This window comes from Coturnix japonica, chromosome 9 (genome assembly GCF_054131305.1).
Source record: "Coturnix japonica strain WE chromosome 9, WE-NBRP24, whole genome shotgun sequence".
Taxonomy (NCBI): Eukaryota; Metazoa; Chordata; class Aves; order Galliformes; family Phasianidae; genus Coturnix; species Coturnix japonica.
Genome location: NC_140671.1, coordinates 14956 through 30562, shown reverse-complemented (window position 1 = coordinate 30562; position 15607 = coordinate 14956). Strand labels below are relative to the sequence as shown.

Below are 15607 nucleotides of genomic sequence, written 5' to 3'. Positions count from 1 at the left end.
CAGTTCACTTAGGCTTTCTTCATAGGAGAGATGCTCTGGGCCCTTCAGCATCTTTGTGGCCCTCCGCTGGACTCTTTCCAAGAGATCCCTGTCTTTTTTTGGACTGGGGAGCCCAGAACTGGACACAATATTCCAGATGAGGCCTCTGCCCTGGTAAGGGCAGAGTAGGGGGGAGGATCACCTCCCTCTACCTGCTAGCCACACTCTTTTTAATGCACCCCACAATGCCATTGGCCTTTTTGGCCACGCAGGCACACTGCTGGCTCATGGTCAATCTGTCATCCACCAGGCCACCCATGTCCCTCTCTGCAGAGCTCCTGCACAGCTGTACCAGCTTCCTCAGCACCTGTGGATGCACCCCATCAGGTCCCTTGGATTTATGCACATAAATCTGTGAGTGCTATCATGCAAAATGGACTGTTCGTGCAGAACTTGCTGGAGACTCAGGCTCGTGATACTGCCAAATAGTAACTTTATTTATTTATTTTGGAGAAAGCAGGCTTTTGTGATTTCTCAGATGTTATGGGGATTTTCCCCAAAATGACAAACTTTAGGCAAGTGTGGGTCTGGCATCAGATGACAAACAATTCACAAGCATTACACTGCAGCCATTCTAATGTCTCGTGACCTAGGTGGAAACAGACCTCTCATTAAATAACTGTAAGGACACGTGCTTATCTTGGCATAAAATTCCAACATGTGTTCAGTTGCTCATTCTGAGCTGGCGCTTACCAATATTCTTTGTTCCCTAACATTTACAAGTGTTCCTGGTTTCTTTTTGTATAAACACCAAGTAAAAGGAAAGGGAAAGAAGAATGTCAAAGAGCTACTTTTGGAAGCAGAATTCTTTTATAGCTGCTGCTGTCTGCTCTGTTCAGTCAAATAAGCCAGCCCTGGAAACTGAGGAGGAAGACATCACTGGGTAAGTTCTGTTTCTTACTGTCTAAATTAAGTTGTGGTGTTTTACAAAACTTCTATTTCCCACCCCTCTTTTTTGAGAACTGTACAATTAGATGGTAGCGTAGCAGAAGAAAATGTTCTTAAATTATGTTATTGTATAAGAAAAAATATAGGTAGATAAAGTCCATCCAATTGATTACTAATTATGGAGGTGATACAGGAAAGATTGTAGTGGCTGTAAGATGTGAAACTGAATTTTCTTCTGTTCCTTCAACTATAAAACTGACAAGGAAATTCAAATAACTTTTGTATTTGAACATATGATACGCTTAGGCAAAGCTGTTTTTTATGCTTCTGCATGGTTGAAGTTTTTGCTCGTGTTTGTGATGTTTTAATTGGCAGGTTGGAACTTAGCTATTGGGAAACAGTGTGATTAAAACAGTGTTGCCAGTGGATCTAATTTTCACTGAAAAAAAATTGAGGCAAACCTTAGAACAAGTAGCATTGCATGTTACAGGTTTCCATAACTAACAATTTGGAAAATGTGCATAAACCTTTGTGATAGAGCATATTTCTTATCTGTAGAAATGCTTCCCATACTTCTTCAGCCTTTGTGTTCTCTGTGGCTTTGCTTGTCACAGTTTCCAGTCTGAGTATATTTCTCCTTCTGTTTTGCAGAGTATGCCGAGAGTGCTTCACTCTCACTTGTTCCCACAAAGTCAAATTGGGTCATCTTGAATCTGTGATAAAATGTTATGGAATGTAAAGCTGAAAAATTATTAACAACACAAGAGTTGCTTTGTAACATGGGTGTCAAATTAGGTTATGGTTTGCAGAGTGAATTAGTACTTCCATAGCAACCTGCAGGTGTACCAGCTTAATGGACTTGGAGTTTTTTTTTAATTCTTTTACATTTTTTACTTCAACAAGCATTCTGCTTTCCAAGAGTTCCTTTGCTGGTATAGCTTTCTTGTTTTTCTATACTGCATGTTTACTGTGGATATATTTCCAAAGGTAAGGATAGATCCTGACTCACTTTTTCCTATCAAAATGCTGTAAAATTGTTAGCATGCATATAGTTCAGTCTAGGCATTTCTATCTGAATCCTTTTAGATCTTTCAGGAGTGCAAACTGTCAGTTTTCTTTCTAGCTAAAATAGATGATTTTGTCAGCTTTGTAAGTATTAAATTTGTATGAATATGAAATGCAGTCAGTGGAAGGTCTTTCTGTCTTTGTTATGCGTCAGAATTTATTTATTTATTCAGTTAAGTGTTCTCCTGCATGGTTCGGTGAGTCAAGGAGTGGAAAGGTGTTGCTGTTTTTTTTTCCCCTGTATGCTGTGGTTTTAATCAAGACTTCAAAATCTCTTTGTAACAAGGATTTCTAATTGCCTCTCAAGAGAGTCAGTCTTGGTAATTGCATGCGTGTTCAAGTGGGAATGATGCAAGTTGTTTCAGAAGAGTATCATCTTTCTCATAGTCACAGTTCCTGCTGCATGTACCTGAAAGCCAGCGAAACATTGACTCACAAACATTCAATACGATCATTTCTCAATGAAGTCTGTTGCACATAAGATCTTTTATGCCTAAGAGAATTGTTTGCTGTGTCAGAGAACCTGAAAAGAACTAACATTTATTAATGTACTATAAAACTCTAAGTGATGTGGATTAATAACATATGAGGAAACTTCTAGTGGTTTGAGTTGTAATGGTTCTGATGGTAGCGCTGTTTATTTAGTGAGGTGAAGAAATTTTCTGTTTCAAGGATATATAGTAGAAAACTATTGGTCATTTCTGGTCTCTTGAAACCATGGTGTGCTTGCAAGTTGTGCCAATAACGAAAAAACTGAGAGAGGATCAGTACGATCAAGGGAGAGATAAGTTGGAGCTGATCAAGCATGGTCTTTGTTTATGAGCTTTCTAGAATCCAGAATGTTATTTCTGTAATCACTGTGTTCTAAACAAATGAAAAACTATGAATGTTGCTTTCATCTGCAGTAGTTCTCAGTTCAGACAGGTTATAGTAGCACCTGGCTATTCTCCTCTGTTTCTGTGGCAGCAGAAACAAGTGCTAGCCAATAGCAGAAGAAATAGTCTGATTACCAGGCGGTTGTTTGCATGAAAATTTCTGGATTGAGAGCTGTAAAATAGAGGATTAGGTAGAGACAGGTATCCTGTGTCTAACAGTTCCTATGAGAAACTTTTGACCATATGAGTTTGATCAAGATTTCACTTAGACGAAAGCTATAGGGTTTTACAGCACACCTCTTGATGCTTCTGGTATTTTGGAGGTTGCTTATCTTCCTTAAGCACTGTCTGCCTTCAGGCTTGCTGCTAGCAACTGTTGTTAGCAGCTTCCTGCAGGTCAGGCTGAGATAAGATGGCTTGCAATTTGTGTGTAATTAAATATGAATAATCCTTTCTCTTCGTTCAGCGAAGTAAGCGCCTTTGTGCATCATGAGAATTAAGCATGTGGTGAAGTATTTCCTCGGATAGGATGGGATTGTGCACCAGCCTTGCTGATTTGGTTGTCTGGGAATCTGTGACAGTAGGTGTCTGTTCTGAAGGTAACTGTGGGGTCACAACAGTAGGTGTGTATGTGAGTGTGTAGACACAAGCATGCACAATTGTTATGATAATTTGGCAGAAAGCTAGTGAGGAGTTGCAGAAATTGATCAGAAATCTGAATGTGTTTCTCTTTGTTTGCCATCTGTGAAAGCTTTGTCTTATTTTTTGGCATGCCACCACTGTGAGCAGCTGTTATGCATCTGGAATGGGGACTGTGAGTTTTTATTCCTTGGGAATATTTCACATGCTGACTTTTTTTCCCTGTGCTGGATTTCAGGAAGGTGGACTGTATGTATCTGTACAGCTGATGTGAAATCAGCGTGGACATAAACATGAGCATCATGGTGGTGTTCAGCCCCCAGCTCTGTGCCTGTGTAGGGAGTCAGTGCTCATGCAGAGCTGGGCTGTGGTGTGCTCGTACCGCTGGAGGAGTGCAAAGGTCTCTCTGACAGTAGAGCACTTGGCAGTGGAAACAGCAGTCGGGTGTATTGGAGTGTGGAGCTAAGAGCCTTCCTGTAAATCAGAGGAGCCTAGGTGTGAGTTTTCATGCTGAAAGGGGTCTCTAGCTACCACGCATGGTGGCTTTCTCTGGGAGAACTTATCAGTGTGCTGGATGGGTGCGTGCAGTGGGAGCAGGCATGTCATGCGTGGGCTATTTGGCTGCTGTCCTCTGTGAGCATGGGCTGTGCTGAAGATGTGTATGAGAGAGATCTGCCCACTGCAGTCCTACAGACAAGGCAGGCTAAGGTTGTATCAAGGCCTTCACTGTGAGACCACCTCAGCTGACATGCCCCAACTGTTGTGAAACTGTGTAGCTTTCTTGGAGTGTTTAGCAATGGAAGGACGTGTCCCTGTGCTTTTTATTTCTGGCAGAAGAAAGGTGCTTCAGTTTCCTGAATGGTATTCCTGCAGGTGGTCTGTCCACAGAGCTGAAGCTCTAGCACTTGTTGGGAGTTAGCTTTCTCTCACTGACTTGGCTGCCTGTGTGCATGGAGCCTTACTGAGGCAGAAATCACTTCTCAAAATGCATGTTATGCAAGTCTCAACAGGAATGTTTTCTGTGCACGGCTGGGGCAATTTCTTGCACAGCATTCCCTGTTTGGAGCAAGGAGGCTGCTCCAGCACAGTGCAGAATGCAGCTCCTTCTTGCCTCATCCCCCTGTAGCACTCGCTGCTTTCCTAGGTGGAAAGGAAGACAGCGCTGCTGTAAACACAGCTTTCACCTATCCATTCTGAAGGGCTGTGGGCCCAGCACTGAGCGTGGAACATAAGCTCACATGGTGCGATGTATGCAGGTGCATTATGAGCGGCAGATAATGAATCCTCCAGTGGAACCTGAAAGAAACTCACATTCCTGCATGCTCCCATGCCTCCTTTTAGCTTGAGAATGTTTAGGTTTCTCTTCCAAGCTATATGGTAGGCATTTGTGTGTGATCGCTGCTTTGGGCCTTCCTTTCTTTGCCTTTATCATTGTTTGGGGTGAACTGGTTCTGGAGGAACAAAAGCGCTTTAAAGCACTCTTTGTCCAGAGAAGACCAAATTTTCCTTCATTCAGACACAGCGCAGCGTTGGGAAAACCTCACGGATTGGTTTATAGGGGCATTCTACAGCAAGGCCTGGCTGCAATGAACTCCAGGGGGTTCAGTTTGCAGACAGCAGTTTGTTGCTTTGCTTCAGCAGGACAAAGGCAGCGCCAACAGAGTGACTCGGTGCTGCCCGGCAGACATCTCTTTCCATCCGTCGGGCGCTTCTCACACAGTTTAAGAGCAGCGGGAGAAAAAGCCGCACTGGTACCGCGATACCCCACGGCCGCCCGCCGCCCCCTACGGCACAGCGCCCCGTCTCGCCCCGCAGCGTGGCATGAGGATGTGACGCCACCGGGGCCGCCCCTCAGTGGGCGCGGCTCCGCCGTTCCGCCCTGAAATACGGCGGTGGCCGCGGGCAGAGCAGCAGCCGTGGAGCTCTGCGGCCATGCTCGTCCCCTCCGCGCCTCGCAGCCTCGCTGCCGCCGCCCCCGCCGGCAAGGCCAAGCTGACGCACCCTGGCAAGGCCATCCTGGCGGGTAAGCGCCCGCAGAGCGGGGTGCGGAGCTGAGGGCGGTGCCGGTCGCTAGCGTGGGAATGGGGAGCAGCCCCGGGAGCTGACCTGGGGGTGCGGGGGGCACCGCGGGCAGCGCTGCTCGAGAGCCGCGCGGCCGAACCCACGCTTCAGAACGCGCCTTCCTGCTCGTGTCCGTGGGATCGCTGCGGGCGCCGGGGAGGTGCCGTGCTTCCTGCTGCCTGCTTGGAGCGGAGCGGAGCGGAGCGTAGGGGCGGGGGCTCGTTCATCTCCTTTGTGGTTGTTCGTTCGCTCCTCACTCGCAGGACGGCTCTCAGAGCAGAGCTCAGCGCTCGCCTTTGAAACGTGCTCCGCCGACCTGACCTGACCGGCACGTCCCTGGCTGCTGTGTTGTACCCAACGTTCCCTCTTCCTCCTCCGGACGACGCTTTGTTCATCCGCCCGCTACCAGCCCTCAGCCCTGGGAGCGGCCCGGGACCAAGGGAAAGGGCTGTGCCCCCTGGCACTAGGCCTGGGCCTCGGGAAGCCGTCGCGGGGGTGGAGGAAGAGCAGCGTTGGGATGCGAGTCTGCTCCTCGCTCGCAGCAAATCAGAGTAATTGGTGAACGGGCGTACATCCAGCAGGCTCTGTGGCACCTAATTACGTTACAAAGCACAGAAGTGGGCAAGAGCTGCAGTTAACTCCCTGTGCATAACTCCCAATTCCTGTCTCTGTGGCATGCAGTGAGGCTCCATGCTGTGCTCACAGCTCTGATGTCTGAGGAACTGAAGAAGCTGGGAGGCCGTGGGGCTGTGGTCCTTCTGCATTAGATACCTTACTGCCTTCCTGAGCTGTTTGTGCCGTCTGCCAGAGCCAGCACTGTGCCTCTGCCGCACAGTACCTGAAGCTTGGCAGTGTGGGTCTGGTGTCCTTGGAGGATGCCAGCAGAGCTCTTGCTGCCAAGAATTCTCACTGTCTTCAAAGGCAAGCGAAATGTTAAAAGATAATTTGCAGATGGGCTCTTGTTTGTCAAAGAGGCTGCTGGGTGCTAGGGTGGCAGTCACCTTGTTGCCTGCCATCAAGCTGCTGAGAGTGCCACAGCCAGGGGTTGAGGGTAGCCTTACATACTGCTGCATGACAGTGCTTTGGCTTGCTTAAGTTTGGTTAAAATCCTGTTAAACAGTCAGGCTCTGTGCTGAGATGGACATTTTCTAGTTATTTGGCTGCAGAGCTGTCTAGGCTGCACTGGAGCTCTTCGTGCTTGGTTTTCTGGTGCTGCACAGCTGGAGGCTGGCTCTCCGGAGCCGTGTGCAGCAGTTGAATGTCTTGCTTGGGAGGCCCTTGATTATGGTGGGAGACTTTACTTGCCTGGAGCTAAATGCTGCTCAATTTTTAGCTGGCTTTGAGGCCTGGGGTCTGCCTCTTTTCACAGAGAAGCTGTTGCTGCTCTGCTCATCAACATCTTGGTGCTCTCTATGCTATTTTCTTCTTGGATGCTGTCTTATATGGTGCTTGGCTTTGGAAGAGCCAGATGGCCAGATGCAGTTCCTGTTACAGGGTTTGCTATGAGGGGCAGGGAGCCTCAGGGTCAGAAGGGGAGCAAAGCAGCAGCAAAAGCTTCTGTTTCCTCTCATTTGCTAATCTTCTGATGTAATTTTTCTTAGGAAATGGTATACCTGTGAAAGAGAGCAGTCAAGGGCCGTGGGTGTGAAAACCAGGCTCCTTCCCCAGTGTTCTAAGCCCAGGGTATTGCCCCTCCCAGCAGGGAAGGAGCGATGATGCTTCTGGGTGCTGTCCACTGCTCCCTAGGCTGCAAAACTGTCCTGAGATGCTCAGGATCTGAACCCAAGCTTTAGCAATGGGTATTCATTGTTCACCTGCCTGCTGCTCCACAGGACGCCATCATCTTACAGCTGACGTCAGTTGTCAGAAGGAGCCATCCATCCTCCTGGCAGCCACCAGCAGCATGCTGATAGCTCTGGGATGTTGTGGTGCCTCTCATTGCTGAGGGCTGCGTGCGTAGCATGCCAATGCAAGGGCCCCCTTCACACCCAGCCAAGGAGTGGTGACCCTTTTCGTGAGCTGCGTTTTCAAGGCTGACTCTGTCTGCAATTGTGTTCTGCTGTCACTGTGCGCTTGTGCCCTGTGCTGATGGCTGAGGAGTGTGGACCGTCCTCAGGGCCTTGAGCCTCGCAGTGCTGTGCCATTCACACGCAGTTTTGGTGACACCAGCATGGAACTGTGACCTTGGGGTGCTCAGGATGGCTGAGGTTGTGCCAAGGTGAGGCCAGATTGTGCTGGGGCTCTAGGCAGGGGTGAATAGATCCTGTCATTACACTTGTAGTCAGGGAGTTTAAAATGCGCTATAAAATGTTTTCTTACAATATTAGCTCATTAAGAAGAAAATGCAAGGTGAATGAGCGAGTTGTGGTAGTTCAGGGAAGGTCTCAGCTCCCTGCCCCTAGGGCTGTCCACAGGGCAAACAGCCCACGATGACACAGGGGAGCTCGGTGTTGGCACTGCTATTTGTGCCTGTGGGGTGCAGGGCTCCTGTCAGGCATGGGGATGTTGCTGCAATTAAAGCATTTCCCAATCCGCATGATGAAATGCAGTATTCCCAGCTGGCCTTGCACCTATCACATGGGTGCCCTTCCATGCCCCATGCTGTGAGTGGACATGTTCTGATATTCTGACGCATTGCAGGATGCATTTTCCATTCAAGTAGGGGTGATCTTCGGGTGACCTGGTTTTGAAGAAGGGGCCGTGCTGTCAGTGCAGCCCCCCTCCAACCCACTGAGCAGCCTGGTGTTGCCTTACTCCAGACATGGTGCAACAGGGAAAATAAGAAGGTCTTGGTCTATGGGGCATATTGCAGGAGGAGGTGGCAATGCGCTGGAGGGCTTCCAGATACTGCTGCCATCCCACCCTCAACTCTCTCCCTTGGAGCAAACTGACACCATTGTGTGCCTGGTGCTGATGTAGGAATTGTAGGAGTGTGTTGCACAACAGGGAGCAGCCTGTGGAACCTGTTTCACCACCAAAGACATTGAAGAGTTCCTCTCCTTGAAGAGCTCAAGTTGCGCCAGGGGAGATTTATATTAGACCCAAGGAAAATCTTTTTCTCTCAGGGAGTGATCAGGCTCTGGAGTGGCCTGCCCTGGGAGGTGATGGAGTTGCCATCCCTGGCAGTGTTCAAGAGGCATCTGGATGAGGAGCTACGAGATGTGGTTTAGTAGCTTGTGGTAGTAATGGTGATGGGAGGATGGTTGGACTAGATGATCTTGTAGGTCCTTTTCAACCATGTCATTCTATGATTGTATGACTCACTTGCCCCACTGTGTGCATGGGGCGGGATTGGTGTGGTGAGGATGGATGCAGGCCACCTGGAGGGCTCTGTGGCTGCAGGAGTGGATGAGCCCTGGCTGCAGTTCCTGATTTGTAGCACCCTGCTGCTGGACTTTGTGGTTTTTGTTTGTTTGTCTGTTTTTCCCAGCTGTAAAGGCTATCTGGGCTCACAGGGATTGACACAAAAGTCCCCTGGCTAGGAAACAAGCCACATGCTCTGGGTGCATATTTAGTGTGTGGGGCAGAGCTCAAGACACTGATGTGCACCAGGGGCTCCATAGCAGTCCTGCTTCTTATCAGCAGCACCAGGCATGGACCAGCCCTGCTACTACTGCCTGGTAGGCCACTGGAAATTATGTCTGCCCAAGAAAGGTTCTTGGGAAAGCTGAAGGCAAGAAGAGCTCTTTGTTTGTAAATGAGGTGTTTGTGTGTCTATATGGGAAATTGCCCTTAGAATGGGGAGGCTGAGATTGCTTTCCGGGTGCCCAATTATTATCAGAGTTGTGCAGGCATCTGCTGCTTCTGCTGATGTTTGGGCAGGAGCATGGAGCAGAGCAGCACACTGTGGGCAGGGGTGGCAGAGAGCTGATGCCATCTCCTGTTCCCTAGCTCCCAGAAGGGCACTGGCTGCTGCCTGTGGCTTTGCAGGGGCAGCATTCACCTTCCATAAAGGTGCAGCCCCATGTCTGTCATTTCATCTTCAGCACCCACCCTGGAAAATGTGGTTGCTTGTTCCCAGTGTGCCCCAAGTTGCTACTGGGGCTGTCCCCAAAATCCCTTGGGGTAATTGCACTTGTTCTGTCCACAATCCCTTTTCTCCTTCCTGCTGAGTCCTGTAACTGTGACCCAGCAAAGCACAATTATAGTTATCCTGGGGAAGTAACACTGAATGGCTGACAGGTACCCACCTTTCCCTCTGCAGCAGCATTGTCTATGCTGGCTGTGTAGCAGAGTCCGTGTGGGGGGAGGACATGAAACCCTGGCATGGCCCTGGAGGATGTCCTTGTACTTCCTCCATCTCATTGGCTCATGTGTGGGCCCCCTGCCCTTTCACCTCTAATGCACTTGCTGCTGGCTACTCACGCTTACTCAGCAGTGTTGTGAGCACCAAAGCTCTGCTGGGTAAAGTCCGGGTAAACAGACTGCAAGGTTGCTGCACCCCTGCAAAGGTGGCACTTGAGAAGGAGCTGGAACTGGGCTGGCCTCGGGGGATGGGTTGATTGATTTGCATAGAATGTGGCTTCTGCTGGAATTGAGTGGCAGGGGGAAGGGAAGCTGAGGCAGCAGTGCAGGACCTGTGTTTTGCCTTGCTCTGCGTCTGCAGGGTCATGGCACAGCTCTGTGAGGGAAACAGGTTGTGCCAGATTTCCATGAGGGGTGACAGCCCCAAGATGCTGCCAGTCTACACCCTTGGAATTGCACTCTGCTTTTACTCTCCCATCCTAGTAGCTAGCATGCACCTAGTGCCCTGTATCTCCTGAGGCTGGTGCTGCTGATAGCTGGGTACTGCCAGGGCCTTGGCTGTGCTGTGTGTTGGGGCTGTCATAACACTATAATCAGAGAGTGGCAGCTCCCTTGTGTGGGGCAGCCAAAGAGGGGTGATTGCAATTGTGCTTCCATACCTGCATGATGCCTCTGTGAGTGGGCTTCTACTGGGTGTGGCTTGGCAGTAGGTTCAGGTGGCTCTGCCAGGTTTGAAAATGGCTGCTCACCTCTGAATCTCTGAAGGGAGCAGCACCTTTGAGTAGGGGCACTGTAGTGCTGACTGGGTTTGCTCTGCCTATTCCCCACCACTTTGCCTGATGCCTTTGCATTAACACTGGTCACAGGGCCCTGGTGAGGAGGACGATGCCACATCCTGGCCTGGCCCACGTGCTGTGAGGCACTGGGTTGAGCAATATGAAGCTGCACCTGTGGGGCCTGTAGTACCCATGATGTCTGGGCTCAGTATGGCACTACTGCAGCTCCAATTCCATCTCCTCTTTTCTAGGTGGCCTCGCTGGAGGCATTGAGATCTGCATTACTTTCCCCACTGAGTATGTAAAGACACAGCTGCAGCTGGATGAGAAGGCCAACCCGCCCCGCTACAAGGGCATTGGTGAGACCAAGTGGCTTGGGGTCTTCCTGGGGGGGCTAGGGGTGTCCCTTGGTGTGTGCTAGGTGACAGTGACACCGCTGTTCTCTGCCCTAGGGGACTGTGTGAAGCAGACCGTCCGTGATCATGGTGTCCGGGGGCTGTACCGTGGTCTCAGCTCGTTGGTGTATGGCTCTATCCCCAAGGCTGCTGTCAGGTGAGTATGTTGTGGGGGTCTCTGGACTGTGCTCCCCTGGCAATGACCTTGGTCTCAGCATCCCCAGTAGCTTCTGGTCTGTTTTTGGGCACACCAGGACTGTCACCGTGGCCTCTCTACAGGTTTGGCATGTTCGAGTTCCTCAGCAACCAGATGAGGGATGAGCAGGGCCGGCTGGACAGCACGCGGGGCCTTGTCTGTGGGCTGGGTGCTGGTGTGGCTGAAGCTGTGATGGTGGTGTGCCCCATGGAGACCATCAAGGTGGGAGGTGGACAGGGGCCCCCTGCTTGTGGCATCTCCCCCAGAGGAGCCCTAGGCTGCATCACTTTATTTGGATCCAACACATCATCTCCTCACAGGTGAAGTTCATCCATGACCAGTGCTCCTCCAAGCCAAAGTACCGTGGCTTCTTCCATGGTGTCAGGGAGATTGTTCGAGAGCAGGGTGAGTCATGGGAGTAGTGGCCAAGGGCTTGGGTCCTGCAGTAGCCCATTGAGGAGGCCAGGTCTGTGCATGGGGTTGTGGACCCACTGGGATGGGCTGGGGACAAGGGATGGTGCTCTCCTTCAACACCCTCCATTTCTGTAGGGCTGAAGGGGACCTACCAGGGCCTAACTGCAACTGTCCTCAAGCAAGGATCCAACCAGGCCATCCGCTTTTTCGTCATGACGTCCCTCAAGAACTGGTACAAAGGTACCATGTCCCCATGTTCCCACAGTGCTGTGCTGGTTGTGCTGCCAGTCCTTGGGTTGAGTTTCCCCTGTGAACCCCAAAGCTTCCCAGGCCTCTCATGATGGAGTGAGGTTAAGGCCAGGGACAGGGCTTTGTCACCACCTCCAGACCTTTCCTCCTCTTCAGGAGATGATCCCAACAAGGTCATCAACCCCTTCGTCACAGGCGTGTTTGGAGCCCTTGCAGGAGCTGCGAGCGTCTTTGGCAACACACCCTTGGATGTGGTTAAGACCAGGATGCAGGTGCAGCACTGTGGCATGGAGATGCCATGCACTCACTATTTCTTCATTAGCCAGGGTATCCCATCTCCAGTGCCCAACCCTTCTCTTCCCTTTCTGCAGGGGCTGGAGGCACATAAGTACAAGAGCACCTGGGACTGCGCATACCAGATCATGAAATACGAGGGTCCCCTGGCGTGAGTGCTCCCATAGACCTTGGGCTGGGTCAGAGGGTGTTAATGAGATAATACAGGGGACAAGCAGATGCAGAGTGAACGATACAGAGAAGATGAACATGGGCTCTGCACAAGGATGACATACGAATATTTTTTTTTTCTTGTAGCTGAAATAGTTTGGCCAGCAGGACTAGGGAAGTGATTGTCCCACTGTATATGCCACTGATGAAGGCCACACCTTGAGTGCTGTATTCTTTTTGGGGTCTCTTGCTGTGTGAAAGACATTGAGGCCCTGGAGCATGTCCAAAGAAGGGCACAGAAGCTGGTGATGAGTCTGGAGCACAAGCCTGGAGCACAGTGGGGAGTGGCTGAGGGAACTTGAATTGTTCACTCGAGGGGAAGAGGCTGAGGGGTTATCTTACCTCTTGTTGACCTCTTCAGCTACCTGAGAGGAGGTTGTATTGAGGTGGGGAATTGGTCTCTTTTCCCAGGTAACGATGATAGATTGAGAGGTAATGGCTCAAGATGCACCAGGGGAAGTTCAGGCTGGATTTTAGGAAAAGCATTGTCCAAAAGAGTGGTGAGGCATTGAAAGAGGCTGCCCAGGGATGTGGTGGAGTCACTGTTCCTGAAGGTGTCCAAGAAACATAGATGTGGCATTGATGGACGTGGTTCAGTGGGTACGGTGGTGATGGGTTGGCAGTTAGACTAGATGATCTTAAAGGTCTTTTCCAACCTTAATGTTTTTATGATTCTAAGCAAGGATAAGAGCAGTGAGAACTGAGTGCATGTGGAAGGATTGAGGCACTGCTGGTGTATCATCATGATCCTCCCTGACCCTTCAGCCCTCTTCATCCCCACAGGTTTTACAAGGGCACCGTACCCCGCCTGGGCCGTGTCTGCCTTGATGTGGCCATCGTCTTTGTCATCTATGATGAAGTGGTCAAGTTCCTCAACAAGGTCTGGAAAACAGACTGAGTGGCTCCACCAGTGCCGCCAGGCTGCAGCTGGAAATTGATGACCAAGTGTGGAGCTGCCGTCAGCGCGGCCAAGGGTCCAAGTCTACCATACGCATCCATGGACCGGGAGCACCACTCAGTGCCTCTGTACACCTCGTGCCCTTTATTTATTGCAGTGAGCTGAGGAGCAGTAATATTAATCAGTTGTGTGTGAAAATGGCCCAGGGAGCAGGGCAGAGGCTGTTGCCTGTACCCCAGGCTGTGCCCCCAGACAAGGCTGCAGTTCTGGGGTGCTGAGCACTGCTGGTTCCTGACATAACCCAGACCCTTAACTTTCCTTACAGTGGGGACAGTATTTGGGTAAACCAGGTTTTCCACCCCCCGCCCCCCTACCCTTTGCAGTTCACAGTTGAGATGTGTGCGAGAGACGGGGTGCAGAGGCACAGCCCGTCTCAGACTTGGCCCCTTGGCATGTCCCCTTGGTGGGGGGCAACCTCCAACACAAAGCCCTTCTTTCACATTCCCATTCTGCCCTCTCATTGCTCTTCAGGGCAGCCCTTGCTGCCCCTGTGGCTTTCAGACCCAGTACTAACACCCATACTACTCCTGCCTTTGTGCCAAAACCCCCTTAAGGGGGGAGCAGATGCAGAGCTGGAGCTTCCCCCCCCCCCACACACACACACATTGTGTTGTAACAGCATTAATACTACTAGTTCATGGGAGGGCAAAGGAAGAGGCTGGGAGCAATTTTCTTTTGGCTTTCTTCTCTGAAGCCAGTGAGGGTTTTTTGTTTGTTTGTTTGTTGTTGTTTTTTTAATTCTGTTTTACAGTCTCAATTTGAATAAAATCAGTCTGGCTTTAGTGGGTGCAGTGCATGGGGCATTGCTGGCCATGGAGGTTGGGAAGTGCTGTCATTATGTGCTGCAGGTTGGGGATACACTATGAGTTGGGACGTGCGTACAGCCAGCTGGGTGCCAGGTCACTGAAGCAGAAGGAAATGTATATCCCACGCCTGGGCAAGGGGATTCTCCACAAGTACACCTTTGCACCTTCACCAGAGTGCTCCAGCCACAATAAAGGCAATTTCCTTCAGAGGAGCAGACCCCACACAGATGACTGGGATCAATCACAGTCTCAGTCAAATCCTACATCATCTGCCACAAGAAAACCACCGCATACTAAAGTACAGAGAAGAAAAAAAGCAGACCAATGTGAGATCCAAGGTGTGCAGGAGTAAGGGCTGGCACAGAGTGTAGACGTGTACCACAGCTGTGCAGCAAGGCCAATAGCTGCTGGAAGGCAGAGGGGAAAACAGAACCTTTCTGCACCTTCCGTGGAGCTGCAGCCCCAGGTGCCCCTGATTGCTCATGGGTCTCAGGTAGCACCTGCTGTGTGCCCAGCAGCAAGGTAGAGTTTGAGCACGGTGTGTATGCTCCTTCCCTCCAGCCATGGGGTCCTCTTCTTTGTTAAGGCCTCCTTAATATCTTAATGTTACCTCTCTAATAATGTTTAATTGATTTGATTAGTCATTTGATTTTTGCAAAACACCTTTAATCACTTTGTAAATTCTCCATCATTATAAAGAGAACCACCATGTATATTTTCAGCAATCCAAGTTTTTTTTTATTTTTATTTTTATTTATTTAGTTGAATGCAAGAAAGGCATTTGTGAAGAAAAAAACCCAATACAGTAAAAATATTGTACTCGAAATGCTAAGCCATGGCCTGAAGTGCTGATTGAAAACCAGGTGGGAAGGCAGGGCCAACCCAGGGGAGCTCAGGTGCATGCAATGCCAATGAGTGATGAAGGGGTGGAGCCAAGATCCACCCCTTCCCAGACTTGATTTAAGGGGTGGCAGAGATGAGGGTATCTCACTGGAGATCCCTGCCTACTTCAGGCCTTCCAAAGGTAAGCAGCTTTTTTTCTTTGTTTCTTCATCCACAGCTGCTGCACTTGCTAGTTCTTGTTTGCTGCAGCCTAGGATTGTGCCACCCTGCTACTATTGCTGTACTTGCCATCACTTTACAGCAGTACGGATACAAGCAAGACAGAAGCTGAGAAAACGCAAAGCCCCGTGCTTTCTGCTTATGTGCCTTCATTTAATTATCGTTACATTTGCCAAGTAGTTAAATTTTGGTGCATGAATATTTTTAAACAGTGTAATACGCAAGCAAAGAAAAATGCAACATCAGTTAGATCATTTTTTTCACACATATTCATAAGCAATTAACACAGATCTCCTGGGTTTTGAGAATTTTTACTTACTTCCTTTTTAATTATTTATTTTATTCTTCAACTGAAATCAAAAGGAAAAAATTGAGCACTTGAGGCTGTGCTGTGGCCCCCTCTCAGAAAAGATATGAAAGGGGCCAGAAAATAAA

The 15607-nt window shown here is 49.7% G+C and overlaps 1 protein-coding gene across 3 annotated transcripts; it reads left to right on the top strand.

The window, feature by feature from the left end:
* The first annotated feature begins 680 nt into the window (after positions 1–680).
* SLC25A1 (solute carrier family 25 member 1) lies at positions 681–14086 on the top strand. 3 transcript variants are annotated; one of them, XM_085555439.1, is made up of 9 exons: positions 681–922; positions 10840–10947; positions 11041–11140; positions 11263–11401; positions 11500–11584; positions 11729–11833; positions 11999–12114; positions 12214–12287; positions 13130–14086. In XM_085555439.1, the coding sequence occupies exons 4-9, from the start codon at positions 11270–11272 to the stop codon at positions 13242–13244; spliced, it is 627 nt and encodes a 208-aa protein (XP_085411565.1). In that variant the 5' UTR covers positions 681–922; positions 10840–10947; positions 11041–11140; positions 11263–11269; the 3' UTR covers positions 13245–14086. The 3 variants fall into 3 exon arrangements, with proteins under 3 accessions (XP_085411565.1, XP_015733058.1, XP_085411564.1); XM_015877572.3 differs by lacking the exon at positions 681–922 and adding an exon at positions 5388–5529; XM_085555438.1 differs by lacking the exon at positions 681–922 and adding an exon at positions 5886–6488.
* Positions 14087–15607: the final 1521 nt, after the last annotated feature.